Source organism: Lutjanus erythropterus, chromosome 9 (assembly GCF_056507025.1).
Source record: "Lutjanus erythropterus isolate fLutEry1 chromosome 9, fLutEry1.hap2, whole genome shotgun sequence".
NCBI lineage: Eukaryota > Metazoa > Chordata > Actinopteri > Lutjaniformes > Lutjanidae > Lutjanus > Lutjanus erythropterus.
The window spans coordinates 27,228,131-27,250,000 of NC_139325.1; the positions used below are offsets into that span (position 1 = coordinate 27,228,131).

At 38.5% G+C, this 21,870-nt stretch overlaps 2 protein-coding genes across 3 annotated transcripts in view; both read left to right on the forward strand.

The window, feature by feature from the left end:
* The first annotated feature begins 5,940 nt into the window (after positions 1–5,940).
* LOC146321701 (uncharacterized) lies at positions 5,941–21,554 on the forward strand. 2 transcript variants are annotated; one of them, XM_084726961.1, is made up of 11 exons: positions 5,941–6,092; positions 7,752–7,980; positions 8,079–9,091; positions 11,581–11,727; positions 15,155–15,232; positions 16,548–16,652; positions 18,540–18,689; positions 18,825–18,992; positions 19,261–19,398; positions 19,585–19,776; positions 21,181–21,554. In XM_084726961.1, the coding sequence occupies exons 2-11, from the start codon at positions 7,809–7,811 to the stop codon at positions 21,283–21,285; spliced, it is 2,268 nt and encodes a 755-aa protein (XP_084583087.1). In that variant the 5' UTR covers positions 5,941–6,092; positions 7,752–7,808; the 3' UTR covers positions 21,286–21,554. The 2 variants fall into 2 exon arrangements, with proteins under 2 accessions (XP_084583087.1, XP_084583086.1); XM_084726960.1 differs by lacking the exon at positions 5,941–6,092 and having other exon boundaries at positions 7,639–7,980.
* A 241-nt stretch (positions 21,555–21,795) lies between these two features.
* tektl1 (tektin like 1) overlaps positions 21,796–21,870 on the forward strand; it is a 9,081-nt gene continuing 9,006 nt past the window's right edge. The window contains exon 1 of the mRNA XM_084726963.1: positions 21,796–21,870. This exon is cut by the window's right edge and continues 1,688 nt beyond it. The gene's annotated coding sequence lies outside the window, so the exon portion shown is untranslated.

Here is a 21,870-nt window from a genome sequence, read left to right on the forward strand (position 1 = left end):
CAGATATTACTATTGTAATATAGTTCTAAATTCAGTGAAATAAAATGTAAATGTGCCTTAATAAAAGTAAATTTAATAAAGAGTACACAGCTGAAAGATGGTTGAAGGCTTGTTCATTCCTCTTGTGTATTATGGTTCTGAACATGTACACACTGAGTTAAGTTTGGTCTCAAGTACAACCTGGATGCTCCTTGTCTGCCAGTCAACTCTGTCTCTGGGTCGAGGGTCTGGATGCTGTGGCATCTCCTTCCTCCTCCTCCTCCTCCTCCTCCCCTCCTTACAGCTCCAAGTCCTCTTTCTGATGGCATTTTGTTCTGTGTTCGAACAAAGTTGTAGTGAGCAGCTTTCCTTCCAAACAAATTATCATTTATAGCTGAAAATGAACATATCTGTATCATTTAGACTTTTACACATTCTGGCTTACTTTTTTGGGGGAGAACAGAAGAGAAAATACAGTAACCATCATCATCATCATCATCATCATCATCATCATCCCCCTTCAACTTAAAAGACAAACATGAACCCAAGAAAACCAAAGCTAACAAACCTTTTAGTCTGTTTTTAAATGATGTTGAAGTTGGAGCATATACAGTGAAATGCTGGTAGCAGCTACTGTTGAACCAGAGGGACTTTGCCTTTTAAATTAATTCTAAAAACATCAGGATGCCAAGAGAAGATTCAAATATTTATTCACCATGAGTAGATATTTGTCATTCTCACAAAAACCTTTCCATGAGCCTTAAAGGGCGAGGTCAGTTATGACTGGTAGATGTTTTACTATAAATGTCTTTTGATATGGACGTGATCATAAATTAAAGACAAATGCAGGCTTCCTTTTAGACAACAGTTAAAAAATAAGGGACTACTTTGTGTTAACAGCCCATTGATATAGAGCTCACTATAATAAAACTGTATTAAAGCCTTGTTCTCTGTGAGGCGTGAGTATCGACATGCTGCTTTGATAAAGTGCAGTGGAACTTCTGTTCTGTAAATATTAAAATGAGAACTTTAGACATGGTGAGTCCTTCAGTAGTGTTCAAACCAACAAACTGGCACTGAGCCCGTCTGACCTCGCAGCCACTGAAGCAGCAAGCAAAGATCTGAAAATAAGTCATATTTACTGCTCTCTCGTGTTGTTTTGTTGACCGTGATATAGAAAGATACACTGTGGATACTGATTAACCTAAGCTCATACTTTGCAGGGTGTTAATGTCAGAAAACTGAAAATTAAAGACTTTCATTGCTGCTCTCTTATCCCCTGCCTGTACATGCTCGCCGTCCTCACCTTGCAGATCAATGCAAACAAGATACTTTAACAGAGACACATGAGGAGGTGTTTAATTCTTGCAGAGAGAAGGTGTTTATCATTGCACAGTATCATTACACAGTCACTCTTACATTATATTTCATCACAGTTGAAATTAAAATGAGCTCTACCTGGACAACATTCAGACGCTGCCTAGGAAGCAATGATCTACCAATAAACGTTTTTAAAACTATTTTTGTGAAATTTAACAATGACTTTTTAAAGTAATTCTTTTTCCAGAAACTTGTGTAAATGAAGATGTTGCTCAGACCTCTGATTTACAGTCTGAGGGCAAAATTATTAATTAATCTATTGAATAAAGACATGTTTATTACAGATGTGTGTGTGTGCAATGATTATAGCCAAAATAGCTTATATACAGTATATGGTTGTATATAGTTTTTTCATAGTTCTTGGAAGAGGAGGGCCCCCAGAGAAAATCTTGCTCAGGGCCCCTTGTTGTCTTAGGCTGAGCCTGATGTATTAAAATGAGCTCTACTTTGACAACAGTCAGATGCTGCTTTGACAGCAATGAATCATGAATAAACTTCTTATAATAAATATATCACAAATGTTACATTTTTGCATAAAGAAGTATGTTTACTTGTGAAGTGTATTTTGCGACTTTTTTTCCTTCAGTATGAAACAGATTCTCCCAAGATGCAACACGGAGCGCTACAGGAAGTCATTCCTGCCTCCAGCCATCAAACTGTATAACTCCTCCCTCCGAGCGTCTGACACAGAGTGAACAGATTGATCCTGGACTTATTTCAACACTGTCAGAAGCTACTTATTTATATATTCAACTCAACAGAAGCTAATTATTATTTATATTTCATTGCAACCTTCATCTGTGCAATACTGATCTCGCAATATGGCAATTTGTGCAATAATTCAACTGTTTAATAATAATTCAATAGTGCAACACACTGCATTTATTTATTTATACTGTAAATGTAAACCAACCTATTCTCTTATTTATAACGCTCCTGCATCCTAACACACTTATCCCCCATCTTCAGCATTATTGTTGTTTTATACTGTTTCTGTGTTCCACTGTATATATTGTTGTTTACATGTTTTTACATATCCTTTATTTCTATTTTTTGTACATAGTAGTATAATGCACATTTGTTACATATGTTTACATGGTCAGGTTTCTATTTCTGTTCTCATATATACTTCTATTCTTGAGTGGGAGCAACTGTAACATAAACACTGATTCTCTGATTTTAGTTTTTTTTTTTTTTTTCCACACACATACAGTATTGTGCATTCTGGTAGCAGCTACTGTAAAACCAGGTTGAGAAATATGGAGCAAGTAGAAGCAAGATTCAAATGTTTATTCATTATGAGTAGATGTTTGTCATTCTCACATAAACCTTTCCATGAGCCTTAAAGGGCACAACACAACTTTTTTTTATTGTAATTGTCAGTTATGACTAGTAGATGTTTTATTGACCCTGTTTAAAATGTCTTTTGATATTGACCTGATCATAAATTAAAGACAAATGCAGGCTTCCTTTTAGACAACAGTTAAAAGATAAGGGACTACTTTGTGTTAACAGCCCATTGATATAGAGCTCACTATAATAAAACTGTATTAAAGCCTTGTTCTCTGTGAGGCATGAGTATCGACATGCTGCTTTGATAAAGTGCAGTGGAACTTCTGTTCTGTAAATATTAAAATGAGAACTTTAGACATGGTGAGTCCTTCAGTAGTGTTCAAACCAACAAACTGGCACTGAGCCCGTCTGACCTCGCAGCCACTGAAGCAGCAAGCAAAGATCTGAAAATAAGTCATATTTACTGCTCTCTCGTGTTGTTTTGTTGACCGTGATATAGAAAGATACACTGTGGATACTGATTAACCTAAGCTCAAACTTTGCAGGGTGTTGAATAAATGTCAGAACATTAGAAAAATTAAAGACGTTTTGGTCTTTAGGTGTTCAGAACAATTTGTTTTTTGCCTTAATGGATGAATTTATAGGCAGCTGTGGAAGAAGTGCTCAGATATTTTACTGAAATAAAAACAACAATACCACAATGAAAGCCTAAGCTGCAACCTATTAACTATTACTATTTTAATACCAAAGAGAGATTCGATAACCTTACATCTGCTCACAGACAACTTATTAACTATTGCCCTATGTCACCTTAGAAATGTTTGTTCATGTTATGGACAGGTTAAGACTTTCCAAAGGGTAAAATGTGACTTGATGACCTTGTTAACACTCTTGAGGTGGAGAGGATTATATATATTTAGGTCACTTACTGTGATAACTTAAAATTGTGGAAATGGAAAATGAAAAGGAGGAAATGGAAAAAGGGGAGAAAAATAACAAATACACGAGGGTTCATCAGCACAACTGTCGAAACCAATAATTATTTAAACCTTCTAAAATTAAAAATATCTGAAATCATTTGTCTGTAATCGCCAAAGCACGATGCTTTAGTAAACATTAGCACATTACTTTTACATCACCCAAGACTTGAATACTTGATACAACTCTGAAACGTAATAAATCTAAATCCTGCTGGATCGTTTGTGGAGAACTATCTTAATATGCAGTGGAGCAAGTTTGGTGTCAACTGAGCAAATGTGAGAAGAGAGAGATTTAATTAGATTTACAGATTTTGGAAAAAAAGAGCAATGGACTTCAAAATTCCTGCCAGCTCAAAGCACGTGAGAGTTTCTGCTCAACTAGGCCACACTTTGGTGTAAAAAGTTGCAGCACGTGCGGATGATTTGCTGTGAATTATGAAAGTTTTAAAGTATGCTGTAGCACCACCTTCAGGACTATTGGCCTACACAGCCAGTTCTGGAAGTTTGGCATAGGACTGGATCTATGTGCAAAGTTTGGTTTATTTTCATGCATGTGAAGACAGATTGCCAAGGAATACTACTAATATTAGTACTAATAAAAACACTGGAAAAAGAACAGTCTCTTATTTAATCTTTTAAGCTTTATGTTTCCTTTAAACATGTTCTGTTTGTTACAATGTTACTTTTGCCCATGTTATATTTGTTGCTTTAAATAAACCAAATTATGACTTATTTCCCTAATTACACTCTATATCAACATCAGCAGACTGTTACATGAAAGTAAAAGCACATTAATAATCACTGAACATTTGAAACATTAGAAAGAGCTGTTTCCTCACAGTGTTCAAAACCAGATGATCAACTCTGTGAAGAACTCTTGCACCACCTTGTTGTCATCTAAGGCAACAACCTGTAACAGTATATATGAGAAGTTTCTCTGTAGTATTGGCTTTTTATCTGGAAAACATCCAGCAAGTGTTTAATGAGCAAATAACAGTGAAAGTTCAAGTAGTAGGTAACTGTAACAGGATGAAAGAGGAGGATATATTGTCCATTAAATGTCAGAAAATGTTGAAAAATGTTGATCAAGGCTCAAGATGATGTCCTCAAATGTCTTCTTTTGTCCACGATTCAAAAATATTCAGTTTACTGTCGGAGAGGAGTAAAGAAACATTTTTCTTTTTTGTAAGTAAATGGCTCAAAACGATTGACACTGGATATTAGAGTATGATGAAGTCTGTCTTGTTGAGACTGAACAAAGGCTGTAAATACACATGAGGGTGTGGTCCAGAGCCTTAATAACACCTGGGAAAACTACTAAAGTAAAAGGAGAAAAACTCACTAAAAATGACTGTAATGAGATTTACAGTAATAATGTATTTACTGTAAAATTCTCCTGCCAGTTATAAGTATATAGAAACTGACTGTATACATATTATACAGTAAGGATGTCTTCATTTTGCAGTAATATCAATATCTATCTATCATGACTTACCTGACAACATTTGATTTGTTCAACACAGCACATTGGAGCAGCACATCACGATATAAAACATGTAATTTCCTCTTGTCACTAGGTGGCACTGTGACTATGACTGAATATTGTCATACAGATGTATTCAGGTCTGGACTCTGATCAAACTCGTTTACTTTTTTTTGTAAATTCATCCTTTTATTTCCCATTCAAATGTAATATTAACAATACTACTACAACTACTACTACTACTACTACTACTACTACTACTACTAATAATAATAATAATAATAATATAAAACTAAACAAATAGAATGATCAAATAAATAAGTGAAAGTAAAAATATATTGGAAAATGCAAAAGAGAAATAAATAACTGGATTCACAAAAGAATTAATTAAGAATACAGATTTTAATTTAATAATCTAAACTTTGGAATTTTATGTATCTATAAAGCGTAAACAAAATTATTAACGTCTATTATTGTTGAAAAATCAGTAATTAGTTCATGAATTGCTTTATTACTATTTCTGTGACATTAAATCAAATTATGAATTACACTGGGATTTAGTCTATTTATTTATAGCTGAATGGATTATTTTGTAAACAAATTCGCCTATTTTTAGTGTACAATTAGTTATTAATTAGGCTAATAAAACCCTTTGATAGTATTTCCGTGACACGTGTGGTCCTCCATACACCTCAGCTGGTGTCGGCGGACCTCCTCCCTCTCCTTTTTTTTTTTTTTTTATATTTGGACCTCCTCCCTCTCCGGCGCTGCTCAGGTATGACCGATGACGTCAGCAAGGTGACACCCACCTCTCCTCCTCTCCGGTGTGTTGCAACGCGGCTCCAGCTCAGTTCCCGGCGGAGATTTCTCTGTTAAAAAACTGCGTGCGACTTCGCTCCATTCATTATGAGACGACCATGAGGACTTCTGCGTCGTTTGACGGACTTTAACGAGCGCGAAGCCCGGAGGACTCAAAGGTCAGACCTGGGAAATACTTGATTTAAAGGCTGTGAGTGCGCGTTTGAAACCTGCGTTAAAAACCGGACTGAGCCGAACAGAGCAGAGGGCGGTGAGGGATATTCTTGTTTGCATATTGAAACACTGAAGCTCCACTTTCACAGACTGACGTTACTTTTACAGTGAATCGCTGCACCTCATTTGCTTTAAATAGAATCAGATAGACGACAGTTCAACTATTTTCCACTGGATCATGAGGAGTTTCCCTTTGGAAACACGTCGCATGCTTCCTGGAAAAGGATTGTTGCCTTAAATTGTTATCTTCAAACAGCTAAACCCTGGTTTATGGTTCTAATTCATAGTTTCCATATACATATATCACATTATGGTGTTCAATCAATGTGCCGAAATGCTCTTACTTCTTCTTAAAGGGGTTAAAGTGGTTCAAGGATGCCTCATATGATTTAGAAACGTTTTCGGACGTCCTGTGAGGAGCGAAAGGTTCACGGAGAGTCTGACTGTTGAGGAGAAAGTTTCATTCATGGGCAGTCTGACTGAATTCACTGTCAGCGTGGCTCAAGGTCGACGTGTCCCGCCCTGTGGGAAGCTCCTGTAAACACACAGCAGCTGTGAGCAGCAGCAAACCGGCCAAAACATCCACGATAAGACAAAATCACAAGCAGAGGTAGCAAAAGTACATACAGTCTTTACTCAAGGTGAAGATACTTGTATGAAAAAAGAAGGTACTGATTCAACTTCTGCCCTCAGGTAAAAGTGAAATGGTTCAGGCTCTGAGATGTACTCAAAGTATAAAAGTAAAAAGTCTTCCTCTATCAGCTGTTTCTGTGCAGAGCTACCTGAACCTCACCTTTTCTCTGCAGTCAGGCAGATTCTCTGTTTTATCTTATGTTTTTTACAATGTTAAGTTGTTTATCTCTTGTTACGTTCTTAACACCTTGTTACGTCTTTTACATAATTTTTGTCTTGTTGGCTTGACAATGTGGCTTGTCTTGTTACATCTTTTATGTCTTTTTTTGTCTTATTACATCTTTTATGTTTTTTGCCTTGTTACATCTTGTTTATCCTGTTATGTCTTTTAAGTCTTTTACATCTTCTTACGTCTTTTACGTAATTTTTGTTTTGTCAAGCCTTTTACATGCTTTGTCTTGTTACACCTTAAGTCCTTTTCATCTTAATACATCTTTTATGTTGTTATTTGTCTTGTTACATCTTTTACACCATCTTTTACTTTGTCTTTTGTCTAGTCGAGCCCTTTTCGTGTACCATTTAAAAGTTAAATCTCCTCACGTGTAAGCTTAAAGTTAGTATGGGATCACTGTTTAAATTGAAGTTTAAATCAAAGTCTTGGTGCAACAGAATTTAACTTAATCTAGGTGAGTGGTTCCCAACCCTTTACTGGTAGGCTCCCCACTTCTCTTAGTCCTAAGAGTAAGAATTAAACTCAGGTTTAAAGACAGGTTTAAATGTAATCTTACTTCATTTTAAACTGGTTTGGTTCAACATAATTTAATGTTAAAACATAATTTAACTGTGTTCAAAAATGAATCTTTGTTGGTTCAACAGAGCCTTACTCTGGTAATCATCTTGTGACCCCCTCCTAACCAGTTTGGGAGCCACTGCTATAAATGTGCACTTGTTTTTTCTGTTTAAATCCACAGAGACATCTACATCATCTACCGGACAACAAGGGGGACAGTATCAGCCTTCTGTCCACGATGTCCTCCAGAGGTAAAAATGACTTGTGCCGAGTTTGTGGTGGAGTTCTTCAGGGAAACCAAAGGCGGTGGCTGTTTGGGGGACAAAATAAGAAGACTGGTCAGCCTCAGACACCGACAGGATCCCTGAGAGGAGGAAGCCTGTCCCAGTCCTCACAGAGCAGCCCCTGGGGTGAGTTTGAACCATAAAGAAATAAAAATTTTGCTCACATACTTCATGCCTTTTAAGAGTATAAATATGTTTTTTTCTTTTTTTTTTACTCCTCATAGGTAGCACATTATCTCTGAGTTCCTCAGTGTCTCTCTCCAAGTCCCAGTTATCCCTGAGCTCCTCATCCAAAGGAATGGATCTGCTCTCAGTGCTGACCCACATACTGGGGCAGTCCGTACCACGGGGCAGTGGGCAGGGGGAGTTTGTTTGTGGCAAATGCGTGTGCGTCCTCGAGCGGGTATTCAAGTTCGACACAGTCATAGCTAGGGTGAAGGTGCTTTCGTCCGAGAGGCTGCAGAAGCTGACGCAGGAGAGGGACAAGATCAGACAGTGGGTGCGCCAAAACTACCACCAGAGGCACCCACGGGACCTTCAGAGCAGGGGCAGCACCAGCGAGGAGGATGGAGAGGCAGAGAAGGAGGGCTACAGAGAGATGCTCAGAGATAATATGGCTCTCTCCGAGTACGAGTTCTGGTCAGAGAAGTGGGACACGTGTCCATATTTCATAAGAACGGGTAAAAGATGCAGGAAGGGCAAAGGGTGTGAAGGCTGTGATTCCTTACGGGTGTCCGACTCTGATTATGAGTCTGTTTGTGGGGTTCCTCGCCGCTTGCCTTTTCAACCTTTTTCTCCTTTGGCATTATCACGGGATAAATCCCAGAGCATGCCCCTCCACTGGCAGAGGGTGGCATCTAGCTGCTCCAGTCCAACTTCACTGGTGGGGTCCTGTCTCTCCTTACAAGCGTCTTCCCGCACCGAGTCCATTCAGTCTCTGGACTCTCTTGAGGGCAACGATCCGTTTGACTCCCCAGATGTTCAGTCAGCCAACTTTGTGCTGAAGGGGCTGAGGAGTATTGAAGGGAAGCCGGTCAATTCACCATCAGGGAGTAGGATTCCGGTTCTGGGCAGGAAGGCCGGGAGGTACTCAGGAAAAGCTGGAGACACGCCGTCACCCTCAGTGAACAGGGTGCTGAACTTTGGGGATGTGGAGAACGGAGGCGATGCAATGGATGAAGAGGACGGGGACGTGCTTACAGAACTGAGGGACGAGTTCATGCCTCTTCATCGAGAGGTGAGTGTTTTCAGTTATGTCAAGACCAAGAACTCTGACCAGATGCTGTGTGTGCCAGTAATTGTAAATATTGACAGAGTGTGCTGCAATAGGTAATCCGGGATCAACTGAGGCTAGTCAACAAGAAAAAAATATAAATTTGACTTATGGTTTCACTGAATCATCAGACAACACTAGTCTGGAAATCAGACGAATCTGTCAAACTCACATACAGCTGCAACTATTAATCGATTATAAAGTTAATCACCAGCTGATTTGATAATTGATTAAGTGGTTTGAGTCATTTGTTCAGGAAGAAAACTCCAAATTTTCTGATTTCAGCTTCTTAAATGTGAATATTTTCTGGTTTCTTTACTCCTCTCTGACAGTAAACTGAATATCCTTGAGTTGTGGACAAAACAAGACATTTGAGGATGTCATCTTGAGCTTTGGGAACACTGGTCAACAGTTCTTGACATTTTATGGACCAAGCAACTAATTAATTCATAGACAAAATGAATGACAGATTAAGTGATAATGAAAATAATAATTTCAGGGAAGACTTGAAAAATAGGTCTAAACGTGGGGAGCACATGGACATTTTTGGACCTGTTTTTCAACTTACAAAATTAATTAATTAATCAATCAATAAACCAAGAAAGTAATTGAGAGATTAATCAACAATTAAGATAATCGTCAGCTGCAGTCCTGCCAGTCACAACCATGTATCAAATATGGAGCAGGTCCTGTATGATGATTGATTTGGGCTGAAGTGATACACTTATCTCCCAATATGATATTGTTATGATACTTGGATGTCGACTCTTGAATATTGCAATTTGATATGAGGATTGATTGCATTTTTTTTAAACTAGACACCAGGAAAAAGAATCATACACCTCTGGAAACAGTATGTCATAAGTCATATTTCTGATAACAGTGAACATCATGTCAGTCAGTCTTTGAGTTTTATTTCAGCAGCATTATTGCTATTGTGCATGTAAAAGTAGCAAATACTTAAATACTTTGTCAAGTAAACTTGAGCTGGTGCCATAAGAAAATGATAAATAAAACAGGATGTTAGGCTAAAATGAAAAGAGCCCCTGAAAACTGCACACAGCAGTGTGAGCATTTAAAATTGAATAGAGAAAAAGTGCATAGTTTTAAATAGTTATCCATATAGTTTTTTAATCTAGCTGTTCGTGGTCATCAAGAAGTGAAAAATAAATGAAAATAAAATATAAATATATGTCTTGCTCTCTCCTGGCAAGTAGTGGCTGCATTTTGAGTTTGAGTTTTGACCCTTTGAGGTTGCTGTAGCTGGTCTGTGTGCAGTGCTGTGTGCAGCTAGTTTGTTTTAGCCAATCAGAGGAAGGTTCTGCCTCGTGTGTAACTCGTTATGAGCACCCATGTCGTTCTATGTTAAGCATGTGGAGTAGAATGGATCCATTTGTTAAGATATTGCTGTCATCGTAATGCTAATTACTGTTAGCAATCAAAAGGAATTTCCATTATGTGTTAGCATCAAGCTAATAGATCAAGCTGGAGTTATTTATATATATATATATATATATATATATATATATGTATATATATATGTATATATATATGTATATATATGTGTGTATATATATATATGTATATATATGTGTGTATATATATATGTATATATATATGTGTATATATATATATATGTATATATGTGTGTATATATATATATGTATATATATATATATATATGTATGTATATATACATATATATATATATGTATGTATATATACATATATATATATGTATGTGTATATATATATATATGTATATATATATATATATACATATACATATACATATACATATACATATACATATATAAAAACAATGCAGGAAATAAAAAAAAAGATTCAGGAATCATAAAAAAGAATCATGATACTAAAGAGAATCATTTTTTTTGTCCAGTGCAACATCTTAGGCTCACAAAACTCGGATCAAATTGTCAAACTAGGCAAAGATCAAAGATCCTGTTACTGCATTGCCTTTTTTTGCCTCAAATGTTTTCAGAACAATATTTTAGTAAACCGTTTACCTGTAATACAAGAAAAATCCCAACCAGATGACCATCATTTTGGGTCCTGCCTGAAATTGGACCAAGCACCACTACATCACAAGTTTTGTTGCTCTGATTGGTTGTAGACCTGATCCCACTGACCCTTTTCTAAATCGGCCTTCCTTAGTTACTGTTGATATGCATGTCAAACTTTCTGTTCTTACATTGTACATATGCTGCATACAGTGGTAACTGTGACAGATTCAACATAAAAATTGGTAATAATTGTTGAAACACGAGGTCTTTGATTCCACAGAGAAGTAAAAAAAAGCAGCTTCTCATTGATGTCAGCCATTTGAAATAAAAAATGATCAGAGTTTCCAGACTAATTCACGTGTGCAAATAAATCTGGCGATGCAAGTCTACCTCAACTCATGTTTACTGTGAAATCATTTGTCATTTCAGAGCACAACCGGCAGAGTTCATCATGCCGTCAGGCACCTGCGAGGTCAGCTGGACCAAGCTATGTCCCGCATCAGGACCCTGGAGGCCGAGCTGAAACACGGGAGGAGCCAACCAGCTGAAGTCAACGGATCAGAGGAGTGGGCCCCTGTAAGTATTCAGTTTATTTTCTCTCATTTGCTCCATTTGAGACAGCTATGTGTGAAAATAGTAATTTGGGAAGTCTGTTTATTTACTTTTCTTTCAAGCCAGTTGGCTTAGCTTGGACACAATTCATCTGAATTTGTCCAAAATTAACAAAATCATACCAGCACCTTTAAAGCTCACTAATTTCAAGTCTGTCTTCAAACATTGGTCAGATGTCCATGTGTACATTAAAACAGGTTTTGCTTTATGTAACTATTACTTCTGTTCATAGTGGCATTTATGATATATCCTCTAAAAGCTATTTTAGTGTCATTGATGGGAGGCGAAATCTCCTGTCCTTGCTATGTTTAGATTTTTTTGAGGCACTGTCCCGTCTCCCTTCTGATCTCAAACAGTGTTTGGTAGCTAACTTGTCAGATTACAAGATCACTGCCATTAAAAGTAACTTGTGACATCGCCACATTACCGCCTCATCGCAAAGTGAGCACTACCTCAGTACTGCAAAGCTAACATATTACATTGCTTGTGCAGATGCAGATTTTTGGAGATGTTGGCTGTAGAGTTTTCTGTCTTCTCTTCAATATTATGTAACTAGAAGGCTCTAGAAGAGACAGCAATGTCTCTTTCTAGAACTTGTGACAATATTGCTCAAAATTACCCTCGGTCCTTGTTGTGAGTAGTTCATGTAGGAACTACTTTCTTTCTAATACAAAGAACATGAAACTGCTCACAACACGGTCTGTGGATTGTCTTGAGTAAGCGGGTCATGATTGTTTTTTTGCCATTTATAGTCTTATTATATTGAGAGAAGTCGGACATAACTATGGCAGATATCTCCAAAACTCTAGAATTCACAGATGGATAAAAAGCATTTTGGGATGAACTATCCCTTTAATAATTCATAACATGGATAATAATATTGTATTTATTAGATATATTGTCTATAAACTAATACAAAATGTGTGAACTCTGTAAAATAATTATAAGTGGAGATTGGGTTGACATGTCTGTGAAGTTGACATTTACCCTCACAGTTGTTATTACCAGCTGTCATAAGAGATGATTGCCTCTAACCTTTTTTGGTACAAGAAAAGCAGGTTTATTACACAGTGCAACGTTGCAACGCAGCTCAGCGTCAGTCACATGTCCAAACAGCTCCATAAACCACTCTGTGAATGTTGACTGAGCACAAACACAACATTGTGAAAGGAATGGAGGGCGGGTGTGCTGTTTTTTTTTTTGTGCCTGTGGAAGGGTGTGTCCACGTTTCTTCTTTTACAGGTGCAGATAAAGACACTTACACACACACACATACACACACGCAGCCTCTCTCTGGAATCTTCCCCGGCCGGTGGAGTTTGCCCCGGGCTCAGTAGTCTTATGATAGAAGATATCATTAAAACGCTTCTCAGCTGCTTTATAGCATCTGTGTCCTCATGACCTGATCTCTGTCAGAACGAGGGACGCTGTGTTCACATGACGAGTTACATGTTAGTAGGAATTCATGTGTGAAATGTGTTGGGGTGGCAGCAGGTTTTAACATTGGAGGCGTTCAGTACATGGCTGAATGAACCTTTATGAACAAATTTTCAAGTGAACTGACTGTACTCAATCGCCATGCATGCTTCCTTGTTAAAAACATATTAAAAAAGACACAGAAAGCACCATAATCTGATAACCCTGTTGTAAATGAAAGGCTGCTGAGCCGTTAACCTTGTGCAGTGCTTATGAAGGCATTTTTTTTTAACTGAACTTGAACTAGCGACAGACTGAACCCAACACTGAAATAATAACAGTCAGAATCAGTACTGAACATGAAGGCGTATGAATGGTGATGCATTACTTACCGATGCACATCCTGAAGTGCCTTTGATCAGTGAAGTTGCAATGCTGCGATCACAACAACAACACAACCTTGTAATTTTGTCCAATCACCACAACTTTTTCTGCAAATTTGACCAATGGAAAGTGCAATTTTCGCTTGCTACCACATTTTCAATGCAAAAAATTATTTTATTTTAGAAAAACTGCTGTGAAATCAGGTATTTTAGGGGGTTTGGAAGGATATAAGGGAACTTTTGGGAGTAAAAAGTGAATAAACTGTCCCCCAACTATATAGACACGAGGCTGATTTGAGAAAATTACCTTAGTTATAGATAAATAACTCAGACACCAAATTTACTCCTCAACAGAGGGAGAAATCTCAAGTGTCTCAAGTGTTTACTTGGACAGATTTTCTTGATGTGGTCATTTTCCCTGATTTTCTTGGTTCTATCATGGGTAAGTGGTTAAACTGCTTATTTTTTGTCTTTTCATGATGGCAAGTCTGCACAGGATCTCTTATTTTTAGAAATTGAGCAGATTCTCTATGCTGTTTTTGTGTCTGTCTTCCTGCCCGACTCGATCTGCTCTGTGCAGCTAAACACGGCATCTGTCAAAAATAGGATCGTTGCCAATTTTTCCTACTTGACTCTAATGTGATTATTTTTAGTTGTTAGAATATTTCTTATTTCCTTCTACTGTTGTCCAAGTAATATGCAGTATTGTAGTATTTTGGCTTTGGACTGTTTGTCGTTTGTCAGAGACATTTGATGATGCCATCTTGTGCTCTAGATTATTGTGACTTTTCACTGTTTTTTTTTTTGGTGTTTTACTGTAACAGCCTCTTGTCTTGTCTTAATCAAATCACATCACAACTGTTATAGGCTCCCTACATTGGCTCCCTGTTTGTTTTGGATTGATTTTGTTGTTTACCTTTAAGGCTCTGCATGGCCTGGCTCCAGATTAGATTTTAGACATTTTAACCCTGTATGAACCTTTGTATTGTTTGAGATCCTCAGGCAGCGTCCTTCTGTCTGTTCCGGTGTTCAGGCTCAAAACTAAAGGGTACAGAGCTTTTACCACCAGGGCCCAGACTCTGGAACAACCTGTCCAAGAAAATAAGGCTGTCTCAGTCTGTGCTTTCTTTTAAGTCTCTTCTAATACCAGACTTTTATTGGAAAACATATCCTGACTTTACCTGACTGTCTATTTTATTGTGTCTTGTTTATTATTTTAATTATTGTTATTTTAATTGTTCCCTTCATGGATTTTTATCTCTCTCTCTTGGTATTTTGTGAAGCATGTTGTAACTCTGTTTTTTCAGTGCTCTATAAAGTAAGTTTACTATTTATCCTTATTTATAGCCTGGGAGCCAGATGAATATGCCAGGCACACAGGTTCATTTGCTCTGGCAGATATTTTATGCACATTTGCGTCTATGGTGTTTTATCGACCAAACGATAAATTCAGAAATTAACCTCTAAAAGCCCTTAGCATCTGGAGTATATTTTCCTCATCACAACCCCTGAATCATTTCATTAAAACAAAAGTTTGATCAACCGTTCTGACTTTTAACATAAAGTGTCATTTGTTTTCCTCTTTCCCTCAGCTGGTCCAGGAGGAGGGTGGCTGTTCCCTGCTGCAGAGCCTCGGTCACTCCCTCCACAGCCGGGAGCGTCTGATCCAGGTGGGTGAGGTGATGAGGGGAGACGGGACTCAGTCATGCACGCAGCAGTCGGATCTTCTGCTGCTGCAGCAGCAGCTTCGGCTCAAAGCTCACTGGAATGTTGTTTGTCTTTGAAGTCACTGCACGCCCTTAAAGTGGCAGTGCCAAAACTGCGCTCGCTTCTGTCTGTTCACCACATCGTAACAGTGACACTGAAGTATGTTTTCTTAAACCTTCATCATGACTTTCACTATTTTTAGCTGCTGGTTACGTTGATGATTTACAGCAGGAATTTTAGATGACTGTCATTTTAAGGAACTCTGGATAAAAGGTGACAGCTGTGTGGTTAAAGCAAACAGCACTGTCCTATCAGAAAGATAACCAATGACTTTGTTAGCTGAAACAAAAGGTGCTTGATTGAATTACAGCTTATTAAAGACAATCAGTACATGACTGTATAACAAACCCCCCCCCCCGTCACATTTTACCTGTGTTGGAAAATGTTGTGCAGTGGTGGTTTTATTCGGTGCCACACTAGTAACTTATTTTATTTGTAAAATATCTCAGTGAGCTCAGTGAAAAGATCAATACCAAACTCTCATATTTGTCCGTTGAAGTTCCAGTGTTCAAGATGTACGAGGATTTACTGTCAGAAGAAGGCGGAAATGGAATATATTATTAATAAGTGTGTTTTCATTAGTGTATAATCACCTGAAAAGAAGAATTGTTGTGTTTTTGGTTGCCTTAGAATGACACGTTTACATACACAGAGGGCGCTGGTCCTCTTTAATCGAGGCCGTCATGTTTCAGCGAGGGGTGCAACAGATCACAAAATTCACGGTACTTTGAATCGTATCAAGGTTGTTCTCTAAAACATTAAGTGAAAAAGGAAAAAAAAGACCACGTTCCAAAATCCTTTTAATGAGTCTGAGTTTGAATTTTATACAAATCAACAACTCTGTTCTTTCTGATCTTGTGCAGTGAGTGTTGTGGTTTCACACAGATCTCAGCAGGTTTCAACAGATTTTAGTTTCAGGGCAGGTAGATAATTAACAAATGTGGTAGCATGATTTATGACGGCACTATCTGATGTATTTGCATATACATCTGCTTGGCTCTGGCCTCTATAGCCGCATTATTCCAGCCCTGCATTCTGATTTACGCTTGAAATGGCTTTCTAAACTCAGAATCTTGCAAAAAAAACTTTACTTTATGCCTTAAATCTTTAAACTCAAGACATCCAAATCATATAAAGTCAAGACTTTCCCCAGCAATGCTGCTAGATGAGTGTGTTTCTAATTTTGCGCTAAGCAGACAGATATTTCCTCTCTTCCAGGAGTGTATGGGTCTGATCAGAAGGCTGTGTGTGGACGAGGGAGCAGGGACTGAGCTGGCCAACAAGCTGACGGAGAATCTGAAGGAAATTCTGTCTGACAACAAGGTTAGAGCTGACACTGATCATTGACATCAACTGCTAAATGCTGGGTCTGCTTATGATGACACAATTCAGACACTCGCTGAAGCGTAGCAGTTATCGGCATGAGCAGACAGACTTTTGCTGATAGTCATCAGACTCACTCCTCCTGTCCCTGAAGGTTTTTACATGAGCAGTGCAGGTCTTGTGATGGTTTCTTCCCTATCTCAGGCCTGCAGGAAGTTTTTTTTAATATTATGCACTGTGTTTTGAGTTTGTGTCTGTCATGAAAACACAAAGATCAACATACAAAGAGCTTTTAATGGTGTAGTCTTGGAGACACTTCGGCCTGTAAATATGGTATCAGCTGATTTAAGTGCTGATCCGGTGACTCTCAGAAAGAAATGGAGATGAGTAGAGACTACAGCTAGGAACTTTATTAAAAAATTACTGTCATGACTCTCTCTTACCAAGCTCATTTAATCAAATCAGTGTGTTGTATCACTTCAGTGGAGGGTGGGCCCCCTGGTGGGGGTGCAGAGCCACTGCGAGGGGGACGTGGATGACCAGGGGAGATATATAGAGTGAATGAATATGATTTATGTAGGGAAATAAATAAAAAACGATTTTGCTGATACTATCATGCTGACCTTTATTATTCTAAAATTCAACTTGAATCTTTAAGTTGCTTCCCCAGATATTCTTAATGATAACATAAATTGATAACAGCTGTGGGGTCGGGGCAGCTTGACCTTTTTTTGGCTTCTGAAAGGGGGCATGCCACAAAAAGTGGATCAATGAATCCTATCAGGCAGACCATTTCCTACCCATTTAAAGGGGCTATAAACGTATCACGTAAATGTTGATTGCACAGCGTAACAGCTACAGAATAATAACATCATCTATGCTCAGAGTGACTGTTTCCCCTATGAGCGTCTCTCTCGCTAAGCAGTTCTGTTCGCCACCGGGCATGATTTTTCCTGGGAAAATCATGACTCCATAATACACTAAATTAATGAACAAATTCACGCTTTTCTCCCAATGTTGTCTTCTAATGTTACTCCCCCTCCACCCCAATGTCAACCCCTGTTGGTTCGAAGCAATGTTAGTGCAATTAACATTATTAAAATATCTATGCCTCTTCCCAAATTCAATATAAAATAGTGACAATTTCAGCGTACCTCTTCAGTGAACATGCTTCTTTCTTCTGTCTTATTTCTGTTGTGGTGTTGATCATTTCTAGGGCCATATAATAAAATCATGAAAAATACTTTTTGTACTTAAAAAAAAAAAGTCAAAAATCTTGTTTTGTCTCATGAATTGTCCACAACCAGAAAATACTCAGGTTACATCGGTAATAAATGGAGAAAAGCAGAAAATCCTCTCATTGAAAAAGCTGAAATGAGGGAATGTTTGTTCTTTTGTTTTTTGAGTGAGTGTGTTGCCCCTAAATTTTCTGTTTATATACTGTTAGATTACAGATGTCACAATAATTAAATTTCTCATTTTGATACGATACCAGAAGGAAAATTGACTCAACATTGAGAGCATAAAATTTTAGATTTGTATTATAAGATAAATATAACAAGGCTATAACATGATAACGGATATTCAACCAGAACAAATGCGATGAGTGACAAGAAGAAGACAGACAACGCTGTGAGTAAGTTGGAGGAGGCGGGATTGTGACGTCTCTGCAGCCGTGTGTGAAAAACTCCCTGTCAGAGAGAAAAGAGAGCGAGAAAGTGCAGCTGGTACTGGAGTATCGATACTGAAAAAAATGACTATTGAAAGCATTTCAAATATTAAGTACAGATATTTTTGACAGCACTGTTCGATTAATCAAAAGTTCTACAGACAGCTCTGTTTAAATGTTATGTGGATGTAGATGTAACATATTTTTGTGATCAATAGGCAGCGCTGCAGACTTTGAAGTCTGAAATGATGGAGAAGGAGAAGGGCTTGGAGAAAGAGATCGAGGCGCTGAGGAAGGCTGGAAGAGACAGAGAGAGAGACCTCGACACACTCAACACTGTGCTGCAGTGCAACCAGGATATTATCAATGTGAGAACACACACACACACACACACAGTAGAAACCAGGGTTGGAATTGCATGCATTTGTACTGTCTCCAGTACACAGGTCACTCTGCACATGCTTTATTCAGATAGACCTGTATGTTGTCCGTCTTTCCCACAGGAACTGCGAGTGGCTCTTGGGGAGAAGGAACAGCTGCTGAAAGAGGTGGAGAAAGAGAGGGAGGTGTGGAAACAGAGGGACCGGGCCCTCGACATGGTCCTGCAGGAGAAGGAGGCTCTGATCCACTCCCTCAAAGAGGAGCTGAAGAGCTGTCAGAAAGATTCTCAGGTAAAATACTTGCACAAGGGTGTCATTTCCACTAGGGGTGAGGGGCTGGTGTGACAGCCTTACTTCTCAGAATCGTCATTAATATAAAGTCACATATGGGTTCATTTAACCTCCTCACCTTGAAAACAAATCTGCAGAACTTGAATTCTCTCTGTATTACTGAAAGCAGAGCCTGTTCTGCAGTCCTCAGATGAGGTTTGTCAGTAAATACTGACCTCAGTGACCACGAGGAAACTTTGACTCATAACAACATGTCATTTTCCTCCAGGCTCTCTCTGACTCTGTGATTGGTCAGGGGTTGGCTGGGGGAGGAGCTCAGGAGGACAGAGAGGGAAACGGCGACATCTTGTGCAAGGAGGTCATCAAACTCACCTCAGCCCTGCAGGAATACCAGGACTTGGTGCAGGTGAGATATTAGGAGCAGGAGAGGATTTGAAAGTTTTATACGTTAAAGAGAAAGCTGAAAAATAAAAATCTGAATAGATATTCTGAGTTTAGAATAACTTCTTAAATGAAAACAAAGACACACACAACACAATGAAGCAACAACAAATCTCAGCCTTCCTAACGATTCATCTTGCTTTTTCTCCAGAGACAGCAGGAGAGTCACAGTCAAACGGTGTCCTCTCTGACAACTCAACTCAGAGACACCCGGCAGGAGCTGAGGGAGAAGGAGAAGGAGAAGAAGGAGGCCAGTAGAGCCTGGCAGAACAACAGAGAGGACCGAGAGAGGGAGGCGAGGAAACTGAGGGACAGCCTGGAGAAGAGAGACAAACTCATAGAGGTAAAGAGCAGGAATCTGCTGCTTATTCTGCCTCAAAGTCGGCTGTCAGTGGTTGGTCATAACAAATATTTGATTCATGCATCTGAACAAGGAACACATCATCCAGTGTTTATATACTGTAGTTAAATGACAAGTCTCACCCTCCCCTTCCAAGCACATAGGAGAAACCTAGGTTGGTCGCAAAACTTAGAGCGAGTGTTTGGTTTGTCCATTCTGGGCAACCATGGAAACATAGTCGTGCAGTATGGCAACTTCCATGGAAGAGGGCTTTGGACTGCTGGTTGGACAAATTAAGACATCTGAAGACATCAACTTGGACTCTAAGAAACTGCAAACTGCATTTTTCATTGTATTTCATTGTATTCATTTGCATGAACCAAAAAATAATTGAAATGTTTGCAAAATATTGCCCTAAAGTCAAATTATTACCATTGATACCAGATAAATGCCAGTTGAAAAAAAGCCTCCACATTTATTACTTAACTTAAAAACTGCAGGGTGTGAACTTGCTTAAACACTGATACAAAGGGAAAGAAACACAGATGGTTTTGTTTTAAAGACAGCATCACAGTCTGATATCTGTCACAGGTTCAATGTACAAACGCAGTCATGCCTGTTTGGTTTGGTCCATCTTTAGTGATCCTAAAATTAGATCAACGCTTTTTGAGATGATTCATCAAGTTGCTATTGTTGTGCACATAGTGACATTCCTCTCCTCCACATACCTTAACACTGACCGGCCCTGTCCGTGTACTATTGCTATTGAAGGTAATTATCTGTAGAAAGACAACAAAAGAGCAAGAAGTAAAAATACACTCAAGATCAAATTTGTGTTTTTGTGTGGTTGTAGATTCTTTTTTTTTCTTTTTTTTTTTAACTAGAAACTACAATCCCAGTCATTAGTGTCAGGTTTCAATGTCTGATCCTCTGCATCAAGGTTTGATGGCTTTTTATAGACTCACAGTCACAACAAGAAAAATATACTGCAGAAAATCCGTCCATCTATTTTCCTCTGCTTTTCTGGGGTTGGCCATGGTGGCAGCAGGTTGTTCCAGACGTCCCTCTCTCCAGAAACGCTTTTTAAGTTCTCCTGGGAATTCAGAGGTGTTTCCAGCAGAACCACATCATCTGCACAGATGTAGAAAGTGCAGAGATTTTAATTTCTCACCAGCAGCAGCCTCAGAAGACCACAATGAAATTCAGCCAGACGAGTATTTTGATTGAAGTGAGGAGGTAATTCAGGCAAGACTATCTTACCTACTTATAAATGAAAAAAGCTGGAAAAAAGTGGGTCAACTTTGTGAAATGTGCAACAGTCCTTTGTTAGGATGTGTGATAATCTGAGCTTCATTATGAATCTTTGTGATGGTGAGTGAAATCCTTTTTGCTTTTCTTTATTTGTAGCAAATCCTGCTGGATGCAGAGGAGCGGGACCATCTGTTCAGAGAGCTGCAGCAGAATCTGCAGAATAAACGTGACCCTCTGACCGCCATCAAACACACACTGTGATAGAGGACAACGGGGCTCAGCTACTGTACTGACAAGAGATGGAAGATTACTTTTGCACTTTCTGCACCACCTTTTTGCCTCTTGATCGTATTTATCGTGGTGTACATTACGTCTATTTAATATTTATCTCCCTACATTTTTGAGGTTTGCATTAGCAGACCTGCCTTGTTCTGGCACAGGACGAAGTGAATCGGTAATTTCAGACTTAGAGAGTCAGACACTGCCTTGATTGTTTTCAGTAATGGAGAGATGTCAGGTCCAGCCTCTTACAGCTGGATGTTTAATACTTGATTTAAAAATCACCCAATTACTGTATTTCATTAATGTTTTTGAATGTAATGGGTCCGATGGTTAGGCAGTGATTAGATTTCATTCATGCAGTGGGATTGTTGGTGATAGAAACATTTCTGAAGGGTATTGTTAGTAGATCTAACACTTGTGTATGATTTGGGTACAATATTTCTTTAAATCTGAATTTCCCGGTCTCTGTTCTGTGAAACTCTGTCTTTACTGTGTTAACCTTTTTCCAGAACTGTCATTTTTTTTGTTTACAGTGCTACCTTAGCACTTGTGGAGGGGAATACT

Excerpts from the sequence above, each read along its gene's own strand:
- LOC146321701 (XM_084726960.1), top strand. The coding sequence starts at position 7,719 with ATGTGCACTTGTTTTTTCTGTTTAAATCCACAGAGACATCTACATCAT. Across the intron at positions 11,728-15,154 it reads GATCAGAGGAGTGGGCCCCT|CTGGTCCAGGAGGAGGGTGG; the intron begins GTAAGTATTCAG and ends TCTTTCCCTCAG. Across the intron at positions 19,777-21,180 it reads AGAGAGACAAACTCATAGAG|CAAATCCTGCTGGATGCAGA; the intron begins GTAAAGAGCAGG and ends CTTTATTTGTAG.